The sequence below is a fragment of the Lotus japonicus genome, chromosome 2 (genome assembly GCF_012489685.1).
Source record: "Lotus japonicus ecotype B-129 chromosome 2, LjGifu_v1.2".
Taxonomy (NCBI): domain Eukaryota; kingdom Viridiplantae; phylum Streptophyta; class Magnoliopsida; order Fabales; family Fabaceae; genus Lotus; species Lotus japonicus.
In genome coordinates, this window is record NC_080042.1 from 43,021,105 (window position 1) to 43,036,627 (window position 15,523).

Sequence of the window (15,523 nt, forward strand, 5' to 3'; positions counted from 1 at the left end):
CACGTGAGATCTAGGTCCAGAACATTGGCGCCATCTGTGGCTCACCATAGCCATGAAAAATCTTCGTGTTCTTGCTGAGTCGAGAAGTCACGTCAATGAACTATTGAATCAAAAGGAAGAAGTAGCAGCAGCTGAAGTAGATGAAGTTGTAGGCATCTTTAATGCTTGCCGTCTTCATCACGATGGCTTTGCGAACACCACCAGCGTCATCAACTGCCTCGTGGATGGCAACCTTTGAACGTATAACAACGTCGTCTCCTCCAGACACTTCACCGCGATTGTCAATTGGCTGAAAGGGAGTGAAGATCGGTGACAAGGCCACCAGATGCTCGAGTTCTCTAATCCTCGAACATCGTTGTGGGTGACATCCTCTCAGTCGATCTGAAACAGCGGCGGGCAGCACTCTCTCGTAACCAAGCCCCTTTTTCGTCACAATTCTAAATTGCTTCAGAAACAGGGATGCACAGCCGTGAAGCTCAACGCCTAGGGCGAGCTAAACACGATTCAGACCCGCCCAAATAACAAACATATTTCAACACACTCGATCTTTTCTCCTGCTTTTTCTTTGGTTTTCTTTCCATTTGATATTTCCTTTGATTATCTTCATTCTGAAATCATTTTCTTCACTTTGTTGATACGAAACAGAGAGGAACATGGTGGACCAAGAAGAAGGTATGGATCAATTAGGGGATTTTTTCAAACGGTTTAGGTCCAGGTCGAGAGAGGAGTATGGCAGATGAGGGACAATGAGCCTATGAGTTGGAGCACACCAACTGTTCGATGAAATGCTTCAGCAAAACTTTGCATCTTCGAATGCCATAATGTGTCTGTCTATTCCGTCATCATAAATCAGGGCAGTAAAACCCCATTCTACTAGCTTGTTCTTTTCATTCCGCTTCGAATTCGTGGTTCTCTGTTCATGTCTATCCCTGCCATATATCTGATGCAATGACTGAGTAGATTTCCTTTGATAATATTGTTATAAGTTTCATGTGTGACAAATGTTTGACGAAATGCTCGACTGAAATTTTCTGAGTGTTTTACTTCTGGTGATGATTCCCTTGATCCTAAAGTGTTTTAAACCTCTAGTTTGTTGGGAATTGAAATGTGCTTGAGTTCTATGATGAGTGTTTAAAGTTTGTAGTGTTAGTAGGATTTTCGTGATGAAGAATTGTTCCTAACCTCTTGTTAGAAAATGGGCTTGTCAGGGATACACTTATATTTGTGCCTTTTGTAACCAATTGCTTATGATTATGACTTGCAATGCATATGACAAGGTAAATTATACCTAATCTTATACATGTAATAGTTTGGAACTTGGCTTGAACCACCTCTCTAAAGAATAAGTGTTGGGATGCTGATTCACAAGATATGTGCACAAGTTGAAGAGTGCTTTGCTGTCCTTTTACGTCAGCTAGTTAACCTTCTGAACATGCTCAGCTGAAATTTTCGTTGCCATTAGTACTTTACTTGGGTGTTCTATTTGGGTGAAGATTCTCTTGATTTTGAAGTGTTTTAAACCTCTAGTTTGACGGGAATTTAATGAACTAGCACATTGACAGCTTATATCAATTTTCAAACCTGTTTTATCTTTTTAATTTTGCACTTCCCACTTAGCATGCCATGATTCTGAACTTATATGTTTGTCAGCCATTCTCAGTTGCATGAAGTTGTATAAAATGTGTTGATTTTTATGTTTGAACTGATTAGGCTTGATTAGATTCCGAAATGGTGCATTATGTTTTCTTTATGGATCAGGTACGATAAATGATCCATAACCAGTTTGCTTCTTAATCAGATCACTGTCTCTGTCTCTGCACAATCTGCATGTTGCTTGCCTGCTTTACACCAGTTTTTGCAGGAGATATTATTCTGTGTTTCATTGTCTTGGGCTGATGCTGTTTTCAAATGTTTCAATAACAAATGACAAACAAGTTATGGTGGTGCCCTCTGGTTTAATTTCATGGATTGTGGCAGATTCCTAATATGTTTTCCTGGTTTAATTAATGAGTTTTATATCAGCTTTTCTAGTTGCACAAGGAAAAATTAGAGAACTTTGGGACCTGTTATTTTAAAACTGCATATGCTATGCCTTCTGTTCTGACCTTTTTCTTTCTTGAACCAAACATAAAAATCAGGTTCAGGTAGGTTGTTATTTGTAATCCTACTGCATGAATATCCACAACAATACATTAGTTTTATCCTTTGGTATTACTAATACCAAATAATATGTGATTACTTTATTTGTATACTAAAACTTCCTTTTCAAATTGTTCTCTTATTTTGATGTGGAATTGCTTATGTGAATTTCAATCCCTATCACATGATGTTTATCAAAATAGCCACTGTTATTTGAATCCGGAATCCTTTTGTCATTCTGTTTTTGGCTTGTGCTCTCATGTACACGCCATGCTTGAAAAGAGTTCAATTAGTTGCTGTATAGTTTGCTTATATGATGAAATAAAGAATATCATGCTCTTATTAAAGAAAGTAAAAGGGAATTCCCTTGCTTTTGATACTTCCCTCTCTTATTTTCAATCCTGTCAAACGGTCACCCTGTGGTTATATTGGTGAAGAGTTGTTAGATTGATGGAGTCGCTTGAGTTTTGAAGTTTTCTGTTTAAGAACACATAAAGTAGTTGAACACTTAAAAGGAACGTACCTTAGGCTATGTTTGATTTGTATACTAAAGAGAACAAAGTAACCTGTCTTGTCCTGTTCTTATTTTTATTCTCCCCTTTTATATGGAGTTAAAATGTACTGCTTTTCACACTGTTTGGGCTGATATCTTTTGCATTTTCAGCATACACCAACATGGTACATAATCCACATATTTGATTTTGTCTTATGCCCTTACCTTTCATCTTAATCTTTGATATGAATCAATATTGTATTTGTAGCAATTTGCTAGTTCCTTCATATTTTTGTTGAACTCTATAGGAGTCTATCCCGTTGAGCTGTCAAATAAATACATGAACCGATACATGATCAGATATTAAGATACTTTTCCAACATTAAAATTTTCATTCTCCTCTTTCTAACATGCTGGTTATATACTTCAATTGTGACCACATGCTTGTTCATAGCTAGACATGAATATATCCTCATAGGGCTGGACCCTTTTCTTTCAAGAAAGAAATTTTCTTTAAGTAGCTTTCTGAAACCTATTATGGATATTGCACTGCCTACTTAACTAAGTTAATTCACTACGCCATTTATTTCTTGGTTTTACTCATGTTATCAGCCTTGGCCTTCACATACCATGCTATTGCATCTATGTGCTTGAATGAGTATTGTTCTGAAGAATAGGGTTTCTTTAAGTATTTGGTTTCTCCTTATTTTTCCTTGAGGTAAATTTTCAGGGATTAATGCACATAGTAAAGAAGGAGATGGTGATAGTAAAGGCAAAGAATTACCAGTTGTGCTTATGTGGAACTACGAATGAGAAGTCTAAAGAAAGACAATATCAAAAAGCAGATCACATAAAAACAGAAACTGAGGCTACAAGCCAGGTTAGCTTGATCTTTAGGTTCATTGCTTTATCTGCTTTTTCATAAGTGGTTTGGATTGGCCTTAATTTGAATACCTCCATTACCTTATTTTGGAATGGTAAAACCTAGAGGATAAACTTTATAAATCTGTCATGTGAACGATATCACTTGGCATTTTTCATGTGACTTATTTTATTAGACCTTCAAAATGGATTGTTCAATGAATATGACTTCTTCATGAAAGTATAACCTATACAATACTTTGATTCACATCCCCCAATAAACTTTAGATTGATATGTCAGTTAAGCGCAGATACCACATCTGTAAGCTTTGTTAGGAATGGCTGCCTTAAATTGAGCATGTGCTTCTTAATGATATCCTATTCTTATGATTTATTTTGCTTATTTCATAAGAAAAGTGAATGAACTTGTGGGTTGGTGTCCTTGTGCGGTTATCTCTTGTGCTCTCTTACAATAGTTGGTTTTCACAAACCGCTTTTTGTTCTAAAATGGTGCTGTTTTTGAAAGACCTTGAGAGAATGTTGATTTCATTCAAAATATCAAAAGAGGGAGAAAGAGAGTAGAAAGTTTCAAATCTCTCTCAACAGTTTGCCTAGCCTAGATCAATGTTTTCATTTTAAAGGTTATTTACATTTGTAAATTGATTTGATGATTATCAACTTTTATTACAAACTTACATCAATTTGTGATACGTAGACTCAATTGCAATGTTAATCCTTTTTAGAAAGGTAGAAGCAACACTATATCTTGCTTATGTAAAGCCTTATGATTGTACCTTCATTTTACTCTCAAACATGATTCCATTGATTTAGCCTGTTTTGAGAAGTTCATTTATTTGTGTGCTATCACTTTGATGACCTATTCTAAATTTCCCTCATACCAAATATCATGTGATATCAAAATGACGTTGTTGAGCTCGCCTATAGCATGTTGTTGACGAGAAATATGAGATGGGCGGGCTAAATGACATGTTGATAAGCAAATAGGTTGAGGAAGAGGAAAGGAAGATGCAGTTGAGGCATCCCTTCCTATTACAACAAGTTGTAACATGATATATCGAGAAAAAAAAAGAGAAAGAGAAAAAAGAGGGAAAAGAGAAGAAAAGAAAACGATGTACTAGAGGCATCTCTTGTTACAACAAAATGTAACATGTCATAAAGAAGCAAAGCAAATAAAGAAAGAAGAAAAAGAAAATTGCAGTTATCTCGGGTCGCCCAGGGGCGTTTACTTTTTGGAAACGTCTTTAAGGGCGGGATTCGATTTTGTTTATTTCCAAACTATAGTGCACAATGACAAAATGTCAAAGGTACAAGCTACCGTGTGTAAGACTTTCGCAATAAGAAAGCATCGATACTGAGCATACACAGCCTTGGCAATTCTAGTGGCCACTAGAAACCAAGCCCCGTCTGTAAAAGGACTAAAGCCAGTAAAATGCGCCTAAGCCTTGAATTTAAGCTCGAGCACATAAAAAAAGTCTCGCCATGGCGAGCCAAGTCTCAGTAAATTTAGCACTATAAAAAAAAAAAAAAGGGGGGGGGGGGGGGCAAAAGGGTTTGAATTTCTTACTGCAGGGAATACCTAAATGAAATAAAGCTATTGTGAAAAAAGGTGGGCAAAAGACACGCTCAATTTTCAAACAAGGGAGCTCAATTTTCAAACAAGGGATGTACTCATTCAAAAGAAGGCGACCTATAAGAAAGGAAAGTCGATGCAAAATAAAGCATAGTTTGGTATCTTCTATACTTATCTTACACACTTTTGCATTCTCTGGAATGACTGAAACATGGTTAAGTTCTTAAAAGAATTGTGGCTTAGTTCAAAGTGACAAGATTAAAGAATATTATTATTCACATTTGATTGTTCAAGTGACTCTATGATATGTAATTTCCAATATACAAGTTTTCCTGTTCATTTAAGATCGATGAGAAAGAAAGAGTAACGCCTAGGGCATTCAAAATACTATGATTCGCCATAAAGAGGCGACTAAGCATGATGATTATAATTTTTGGAAAAGCTAATCATTATTTTCAAGTTGACATATGAAAGACAGGTAACAGGTCACAAAAAGCGTGACGATCTACTTTAGAAAGGCGAGCATGACTTGAGGCGAGCATGATGTGATTGGCGAGCTTCATGGCAAGTCTTGAGGGACAACATGCAATCATGGGGAGGGGAGACAGTAAAGACACTTTTCCTTCATGCTTCATACGCATTGTCTTGAGGGCTTGTGGGCTGGTCAGATACTTCCCAAACTCGATTTCACCATCCGGCGGACCACCTCCTCAGGCGTGGACGGTTCAGTGACACTTATGATTATTAGTCGCCCCTATTGTATGGTTGTATATTCATTATGCCATTGTTGGCACTTAATTTTATTAGTTGTCCCTTGCGGTGGGATGTATATTTATGACGCCATGCTTTATAGTGACTTGTATGCTTTATAGAGGGCGAGCTTTATTGCCACAGTCGAGATTAGAGCAATATAGCCTGGAAGGCTTGTTGTGGGGGGACATCCTGGGGTATTGGTCGTGACTGCCAATCGAAGGGTTATCTCTATAACAAATCATCCAAGGGCGACATATGTTCATTAAGACTTAAGACAATTAAGACACTTTGCCATCATACTTCGGGCGCGTGTCTTGTGGGCTTGTGGAGTAGGCGGGACCTGCTCATGATAGGACTCGCCCAGAGTTAGACCTTGGCGCGACTATAGGACGGCTATGCGAGACCTCCATAGGGCGACTAACTCTCTAGGCCAAGGATTTTTGAAGCCCAAGGGCCCAACTAGTATAACATTAGGATATTGGACCATCCCACTATAAAAAGGGAGGTCATTCATTGTAAAAAGGATCTTATCATTATTATATTACACTCTTATCTTCTCCTAGCTTTGTCTGCTAGGGTTTTGGATAAAGTCTCTTCTACACGTGAGATCTAGGTCCAGAACAATTTATATCGTTTACCTCACAAAAGTCATTGACTATCCATTAGGCAGCATGAACTTTATGGCTCATTTGGTATGATGTATTATATATTGCCTGATAGTATAAAATCTAATTGTATTAAGCCTGATAGGATAAGGCCTGATAAAATTTTAATATTATACAGCGTTTGGTTGTGCACTATATAATTTGGTAGCAACAGTGGTGGTGTGATAGTTGTGGTATTGGAAGGTGATGATGGTGGCAGTGGAGGTGATAGTAGTGGCAGTAGCGGCGATGGTGGCAGTGGGGGAGGGTAGTGGCGACAGTGGTGGTGGAGGGTGCTAGTGGTGGCAGTGATGGTGAAGGCGGTGGTGGTGGTGGACTAGTGGCGGTGGTGGTGAAGGTTGGTGGTGATGGTAGTAGCGGTGATTGTGGTGGGTGGTGGCGACAATGGTGGTGGAGGGTGGTGGCAGCAGCGGTGGTAGTAGTGGCGATAACGATGATGGTATCAACGATGGTGACAGTGGTGGTGATGGCAGTGGCGGCGACGGTAGTGGTGATTGTGGTGGTGGTGATTGTAGTAGTGGCGATAACGATGACGGTATCAACGATGGTGGTAGTGGTGGTGGTGGCGGCAACAGTGGTGGTTGCAGTAGTAGTGGTGGCGACGGTGGTGGTGGAGGGTGGTAGTGGTTGTGGCTGTTCATTAAATATATTAAAGTAGTTTATACATCACACTCTTATCATATCTTATGTATCATCTATAGGGTGGATTAAATAATCCATCATTTTGATGTATAAGAGGAGATTGATGTATAAGCCATACATTACAATGTGAAGTGTGAACACCAATCAATAGATTAGCCCATAATGTATTGTATAAGCTTATACTATCATGCCTAATACGACGTACCAAGCGAGCCCTAAAGTTAAAATAAACAATGTTTTCTCAATTCAATGATGGTAATAGAATAGCATTTCTATATTTTACCTCATAAAAATCCATTGACCATCCATTTGGTAGCATGGATGATTTTAAAATTAAATAAATAAATCTTGCAAAAATGACTTCCTTAAAGTTAGAACTATGTAGCATAAATGTCTCCTCACAAAGAATACGTAGGCCGAGATTTAATTCCCGACAGACACTCCAAAATAAAAACCTTAAGGTTCCATGTAAATAATCATTTTCTCTCAATTGTAATGTTAAATCATAAGATATCAAATTTTGAATTTTTTTTGGGTAAAATAACATTTTTAAGTTATCAATTTTTGAACAATTAACCAGAGGTATTTACGGGCGTCGTGGGGTGCTAATACCTTCCCCGCACGTAAACGACTCCTAAATGGAGAACTCTATCGCAGACTAGTTTTTTATTTCTTTTTAGGGTTCCAATTTCCCTTAATAATTGGTGGCGACTCAATTCATATTCTAATCACATACATATATCATTTATCTATTTATTTTATTCTTTTGCGTCGATTCGTCGCAACCCCGGTTGCAACAATTGAAAATAGCGCCAAGACGGTTCCCCATAAGAGAAGCACGTCTAGATCTCATCAATACCTTGTTTGAATCCCATGCCTCCGAGAGAATTATCGAACCTCTAGGGAATCGACGGATTGTCCATGCAAGAGTAAACTTCACAAAATTTAGCGAAGCTGAACCCTCCGCGATCAATGCAGCCAAAATGCTCTTCTTTCTCCCTGTATTCATCGATTTCCTAGGTCAACCCGAACACCTTCGAACACAACAACTTGAGGAATCCATGCTATCCTCACAATGGATGGAATAGAAAACATAATACAAAATGATATCATTTCCTTGATTCTGAACCTTTCCATAGCTACCCACGCTTGCGACCACGCAATACTTTGAGCATAAACCAACAAACGGGCGAGAAGGGGCTGCAAAGCCCAACCCACATATAGCAAGATCTATCTCTTCGGTAGGAGAACACCAAGCAGCATCTACATTGCCTCTTCCAGGAGGCCGTAAGACCCCACCTATCTCAAACATTTATTTCCATTGAAGAGAAGCGCATAAGAGGAACCTTCCATATAAAGCTCGCAAAACACATCCATGAAGTACACGAGTGAAATCTCTTCGTGCAAATCAAGCCTGTGATTTGATATCCAATCTAATCCACAATGTTCATGTTTGTTGTAAGAACACAAAACTTTTAACCTGCGAAAATAACCAGGGTTGAACAGGGAAAGACCCTAGGATCCAACTGCATCAACAAGCCTCAAATTCAACTTCCTACTAGCTAGCACAACATGGATTGAATGAACCCCAATTGTGACCACCCCTTCACCAGCAACTGCGGATACACGATCCTCATCGAGACCAAAATTAAGCATCGAAGCATCAAGACAAAGCAGAAGGTATCTCAACCAAACCCCAAGTAACAGCTGCAAAAAGTGGGGAACCCAACCAACAAATCCATTAATTTTAAGTGAAAAAATTCCAGATTCTGGAGAACCCATGCCCAGGAGCACCGTTTCATCTTCCCGATGCCTCCCTTGAGCATGAATAAACTCCACCCCCCCATGCTACTTCAGCTTCCCAAGACGAGCATTGGGCCAAGATTTAGGAATAGAAAAAAAAACCCCATCCACCTTCGAACGCCTATCTTACAGCCAAATTCTAGGCATCTTCTTTGAAGGGGACCCAAAACAAAAGTTTCGACTATCCAAGCTCGAACCACCCCGAACCCACGCTTCCTCTGATGACCGAATTGCCGCATCATTTATAACCTTATTAAAAGGATATGTTGCTAGAGAAAAACGATTGACGAGATCTGCTAAATCAAACCCTGTTGAGGCTGCTTAAAGCATCCATTGCATCTCGCTTTGACATCATAGATGTTCTGGGCGGCTTTATTTATGGGTTGTTATTTGTTGAAACAATCTTTGTTAAAAGATTGGTTTCTATCTTTTCTTGTGCAATAAGTAACAAGATCTATCAAGATTGCGTTTTGAATTGATGTTGCTGCAATATGTTACTTCAGCCCATGCTAACCCTAGAGCCCATGCTGCCGCTGCTGAAGTCTATAAAAGGATGAAGACCTAAAACTTGAAGACCATCAAAGCTATAGAGAGAGATCAAGTGTTTTAGGATTTGTGATTGTGCTTTGTCCTTTGTTAGTTGTGAATCCTCTTTGCTCACTGATTCTATAAAGAAAAGAAGAGTTCTATGTGTTTGATTACTTTCAAACTCTGATTGTTGATTGTGTTCACCAATCACTGTGGCAGTGATTGAGAGAAAGTGAGAGGGGCTCTCATACTTAGGTTGAGATTCTACGTAGAAATACACTGGGTAGATTAGGAAGTGAACTATGAACTGTGGTGTTCATGAGTGTCTGTAATTCCTGAATCTTGAGATAGTAGATTTCCTTTCTTTGGGTGCAAATCCTCCAGAAGTAGGTGAAATTTTTTTACTGAACTGGGTTAACAACTCCTGTGTTTTGTTGTTTCTGTTTTAAGTTACTGTTTTACTGTTAGGCGATTGTCGAACTCATTGTCCCAGCATCGTGCAGGACATTCGTACTACAGGGAACCTGAATTACAATTGGCATCAGAGCATGCCCCATGTTCTGGTTGGGTGAGCTCCAGGGAGTTTGATTCAAGTTCTCATGGATAACAAGGAGGGAGGATCAGTCAATAGGCCACCCATTCTGGATGGTACTAACTATGACTACTGGAAGGTTCGCATGACAACCTTTCTTAAGTCAATTGACAACAAGACTTGGAAAGCTATTGTCAAGGGTTGGAAGCACCCCACTAAGCCTCAGGTTGAAGGCACCTCTACCACTGTTGTGGAGAAACCTGAAGAGGAATGGACCAGTGTTGAAGATGAAGCTGCTCTTGGAAACTCAAAGGCTCTAAATGCTATCTTTAATGGAGTTGACAAGAATATGTTTAGACTGATCAATACGTGTACTGTGGCAAAGGATGCTTGGGAAATTCTGAAGACTGCACATGAAAGAACTACTCGAGTAAGGATGTCAAGACTTCAGATGCCTACCACTCAATTTGAAAATTTGATGATGACTGAAGAAGAGACTATCTCAGAATTTCACATGCGTGTCCGTGACTTGTCTAATGCTTCATTTGCTTTGGGAGAACCTATGTCAGATGAGAAGCTTGTAAGGAAGATCTTGAGATCTCTTCCCCAGAATGTTCCTATGAAAGTCACTGCAATTGAGCAGGGGCGTATCCAGGATTTTCTTGTTGGGGGGGGGGCGAAATATAAGACTAAAAAAATCTTCATTGAATATTATATAAACTTTAAATAATAATAAATTATTTAAATATAACTCTTCGTTCTTTCATAGTACTAAATTTATCTATTATTTGTATCAATAGAGATTTTTTCAGCAATTTCTCTCTCGATATATACAACTAATAAATTTATGAGAAGATCATCTTTAATTTTGTTGTGAAGCCGAGTCTTAACAACTTTCATTGCAAAAAAAGATCGCTTTGTAGATGTTATTGAAACAGGGAGTGTCAAAACTGTTAAGTTCAAACGCATCATAACGTTTTAAAATCTTATTTTGATCATAACAATTTTATACCAGAAGTTTCGCTGGAAATTAAACTCTTGTTAACGTTTCTGATTTCAGGAGAAACTCAAAATAATGCTATACGCTTCAACGTTCTATGACTTCAAAAAGGAAAGAGATATCAGATAGAAGAAGAGTCTTGTTTTTTACAAAACAGTTCTGCAAAGGTGAGAACTAACTTTTATCCAGCATCAAGTCTCTGACCGTCTAATGACATGTCGTCAGTCAGATTTATCAAAGACAATTTTTGAGCGCCAAAGTCTTAGTTTGATTACAACCAGTTGTCCCACATTCAAATCAAATGACAACTATTTGTTTTGCATTCAAACTAGATCACATGAAGACAAGTTTGCTTCAGCAAAAGGCGCGTTGACCAATAAGGAAAAGTACAAGCCGTCAACATCAAATTGCCAAATTGTCTCATGTCTGAAAAGTAGCCCAAAGTCTATCACCACCTACTAGCTGACAAATATTATCTTTTTAGCTTAAGGATAGACTTGCTTCTGAAGCAACATTTAATGAAGCTACCAACCAAGCCTTTTGAATCAACGACTCGATCTCATTTTACAACGGCTATCTCAACGGTTAGATATTGTCTCACAACGGCTACAACACTAGCAAGCAAGTATTTAAGACACTCTTGAAGATCTGAAGACGAGAGAATCAATTTCAAAGAAAAACAAGCATTCAACATTCATTCAAAACTTCTCAACAACATTCAAAGCTCAAGCAGAAATTCCTAAGTGTCAAACACAAGCCATTAAATTCTGCAAGTGAAAGAGAAAACCTCGTACCTTAAAAGAGTCATATCTCTTTATTATCTTTACACTTTTGTTAGAACTCATTAGTGATCCAAAGTCAAATCTGAACCCAAAACACTTTGAGTTCCAGTGCCATAAATTCTCTAGCACTACTCTTGAAAGAAGAGAAATCTTGTAGAGTGATTCAAATCTTTGTAAGATTTTGGAGAAGTCCTGAACAATACTTATAGGAGTCCTGTAGAATACTTGGAGAAGTCCTTGATAATACTTGGAGAAGTCCTGTCAAATACTTGTATTGGAGAAGTCATTGATACTTGCTAGTGAAAATCTTGGTGGTGGCCAAGTACTGGACGTAGCCCAATCATTTAGGGTGAACCAGTATAAATCTCTGTGTGCTGATCGTTCTGTCTCATTTACTGTTTTACTTCCGCTGCACTGAACAGTTTACGAAAAGTCATACTTAAACGTTTTCACAAAAGAACTTATATTCTTTTCATAAAACAAAGTTTTAAAACGTAAATTTCAAGTACACAATTCAAACCCCCCATTTCTTGTGATACTTATTTGTATCTCAATTGGCATCAGAGCATAGTCTCTAGAAAACTAACATCTTAAACAGGTGTAGAGTAAAGATCCATGGCAGAAGATCTATCAATAGCTACGGACTCATCCACCAACAAGCCTCCATTCTTTGATGGAATTGAATATCCGTACTGGAAGACCCATATGCAACTATTCATTGAGTCCTCAAACTACAAACTGTGGGACATCATTGAAAATGGCAACATCGTTCACAAAGATGATGTTGGAGAACCTATAAAGAAAGATCAACTAACAGAAGCACAACGCAAAGAATATCAACTCAACGCTAGAGCAAAGCTGTTCTTGTTATGTGCTTTGAGAAAATCTCAGCTGGACAAAGTTGATGGTCTAGCTACAGCCAAAGAAGTATGGGATGCTCTAGGACTTGCCTATGAAGGTACAACAAATGTCAGACAAACCAAAGTGAGCTTACTTGTGGCTGAATATGAAACCTTCAAGATGAAGGAAAATGAAAGCATTGATGATATGTTTGGAAGATTCCAAACCATCGTTAACGGTCTTAGGAATCTTGATCGCAAATATGAAAATGTTGATCAAATCACAAAGATTCTAAGATGCCTTCCCAGGAGATGGAGACCTAAAGTCACCGCTATTCAAGAAGCTAAGGATCTCAGCAAATTGAGACTGGAAGATCTCCTCGGATCTCTAAAGGTTCATGAAATAGAACTGGCTAATGACGAAGGACTGAAGAAGCAGAAGAACATCGCGTTCAAAGCAAACAGTTCAAAAGCCATTCAAACAAAGGAACAATCTGAAGAAGAAGAAACCTCAGAAGAAATGTCAGAGGATGAACAAGCTCTCTTCAATAGGAAGTTCAAGAGAATGTGGATCAAACAGAAAAAAGGAAAAGGAACATCAAGGAAAGACAACAAACGAGAATCAAGCATGAAAAAGAAATCTTTCACTCACAAAGGTGAAGGAGGCTCAAATATAGACAAGAGCAACATTACATGCTTCGAATGCAAAAAGCCAGGTCACATCAAGCCGGACTGTCCAAGACTAGCGAAAAAGTCAATCAAGAAACCATTCTACAAGAAAAAGAAAGCCTTAGCAGCCGGATGGGATGACTCTGAGGACGGTTCAGAAGATGATGATGAAGATGAAGATGAAGATGAAGATGCACTCGTTGCTCTCATGGCATATGCAGAAAGTTCAGACGATGAAGAGGATGATGAGGTAAAACCTGAAAATCTTAAAGAAGAATTCAATGACCTACTTGAACATTCATATGCATTATCTGAAAAATACAAAACCTTGAAGAAACAGTTTGCTAAGCTACAACTAGAGCATGAAAAAGTGTTGACCGAAAAGAACCACATAGTTAAAGAAAACACTGCCTTAAAGGAACAAGATTCCGTTAAGGAAGTAACTACTTTGAAGAAAAGAATTAAAGTTTTAATAGATTATTTATCTACATTCACAATTGGTCATGATAATCTAGTTAAACTGTGCGGCAACAGTCGCGAACTGTATGATAAAAGTGGATTAGGTTTTGACAACGAATCAGCCTCATCTAGTGAAAACATGTTTGACATATCCTTTACATCATCTGAGTCTGGTCAAACTAAGTTTATTGTGAACTGCGGAATTGAGCGAGATGAAAGGAAAACCTCTTATGAAAAGAAGGTTCCTCCTAAAAATGCTTCTAACCCTTCAGGACCCAAGAAAATCTGGGTACCTAAAAAGTCAATTATCTCTGTTGCAGACTTATTTAACAGAACGAAGGAAACGCCAACAATGGTACCTGGACAATGGATGCTCGCGTCACATGACGGGAGAAAAGTCTATGTTCCCAAAAATCCAAACTAAAAGGAATGGTGGACCAGTCACTTTTGGAGGAAATCAGAAAGGACTCATTGTTGGAGAAGGTAATGTTGGTAAGGAACCACTCCCTGTGATCAATAATGTTATGTTGGTTGAAGGATTAAAACACAATCTACTTAGCATAAGTCAATTATGTGATAGTGGGTTCACTGTTTCCTTCAATAAAGTGAAGTGTAGTGTCACTGATACCGATGACAAGATCATCTTTGAAGCTCAGAGACAAGGGAATCTATATAAGACAAACTTGGAAAATCTAGCAAATCAAAGTGTAAGTTGTCTAGTATCATCAGAGGACAATACTTGGCTTTGGCATAGGAAGCTAGGGCATGCTTCCTTGGACCATCACTAAAATCATAAGTAATGACTTAGTACGTGGTCTGCCAAAACTAACTATCAAATCTGATGTTACATGTTCTGCTTGTGTTCAAAGCAAACAACATCCCCTGTCGTGCTAAAAACTTTGTCAGCACTAGCAAACCTCTGGACCTCTTACATATGGATCTGTTTGGACCTACTAGAGTAACTAGTATCTCTGGAAGAAGATATTGTTTTGTCATAATCGATGACTACACAAGATTTTGTTGGGTATTCTTCCTAACAAGCAAAGATGAAACCTTCCAAGCTTTCAAAGTGTTCAGCAAGAGAATTCAGAATGAAAAAGGTTACTACATCACAACCATCCGCAGTGATAGAGGAGGAGAATTTGTAAATGAAGAATTTGAAAAATTATGTGAACAAGAAGGTATTACTCACCAATTCTCAGCTCCAAGAATCCCTCAACAAAATGGTGTTACTGAACGGAAGAACAAGTCACTTCAAGAAATGGCAAGAACGATGCTAAGTGAAACCTCTCTACCTAAGTACTTTTGGGCTGAAGCTATTGAAACTGCTTGCTACATCCAAAACAGAATATCCATGCGAATGTTACTAAAGAAGACTCCTTATGAGCTGTAGCGTGGAAGACGTCCTATCGTTTCGTACTTTCATCCCTTTGGGTGCAAATGTTTCATACTCAACACTAAGGACAATGTTGGAAAATTTGACAACAAATCTGATCAAGGTATTCTCCTTGGATACTCCACTCACTCTAAAGCCTACAGAGTTTTCAACTCTAGGACGAAAGCAGTCGAGGAATCCATCAATGTCAAGTTTGACGATCACTCAACCGAATCAACTGATCGTTTGGAAAAAGACTTTCTAAATCTTGATCTATCTGATCAAGAGGATGAAGAGATCTCCAAAGAAGTTCAACCCTCTGACGTCTCACATGTAGAACAGTCCACTGCTTCTCAATCAGAGTCTCAAGAACCGTCTGATCATGTGATGAC

General features: G+C 38.5%; 1 protein-coding gene and 1 long non-coding RNA gene across 2 annotated transcripts; both read left to right on the forward strand.

Moving 5' to 3' along the window:
- LOC130738042 (uncharacterized) lies at positions 1-12,164 on the forward strand. The gene is made up of 3 exons (XR_009019124.1): positions 1-3,512; positions 11,068-11,174; positions 11,340-12,164. It is a non-coding gene; the product is annotated as an uncharacterized LOC130738042 (long non-coding RNA).
- Positions 12,165-12,404: 240 nt separating this feature from the next.
- On the forward strand, positions 12,405-14,299 carry LOC130736454 (uncharacterized). Its single transcript, XM_057588286.1, has 2 exons — positions 12,405-14,045; positions 14,294-14,299. Exons 1-2 carry the CDS (start codon positions 12,405-12,407, stop codon positions 14,297-14,299), a joined length of 1,647 nt encoding a protein of 548 aa, XP_057444269.1.
- Positions 14,300-15,523: the final 1,224 nt, after the last annotated feature.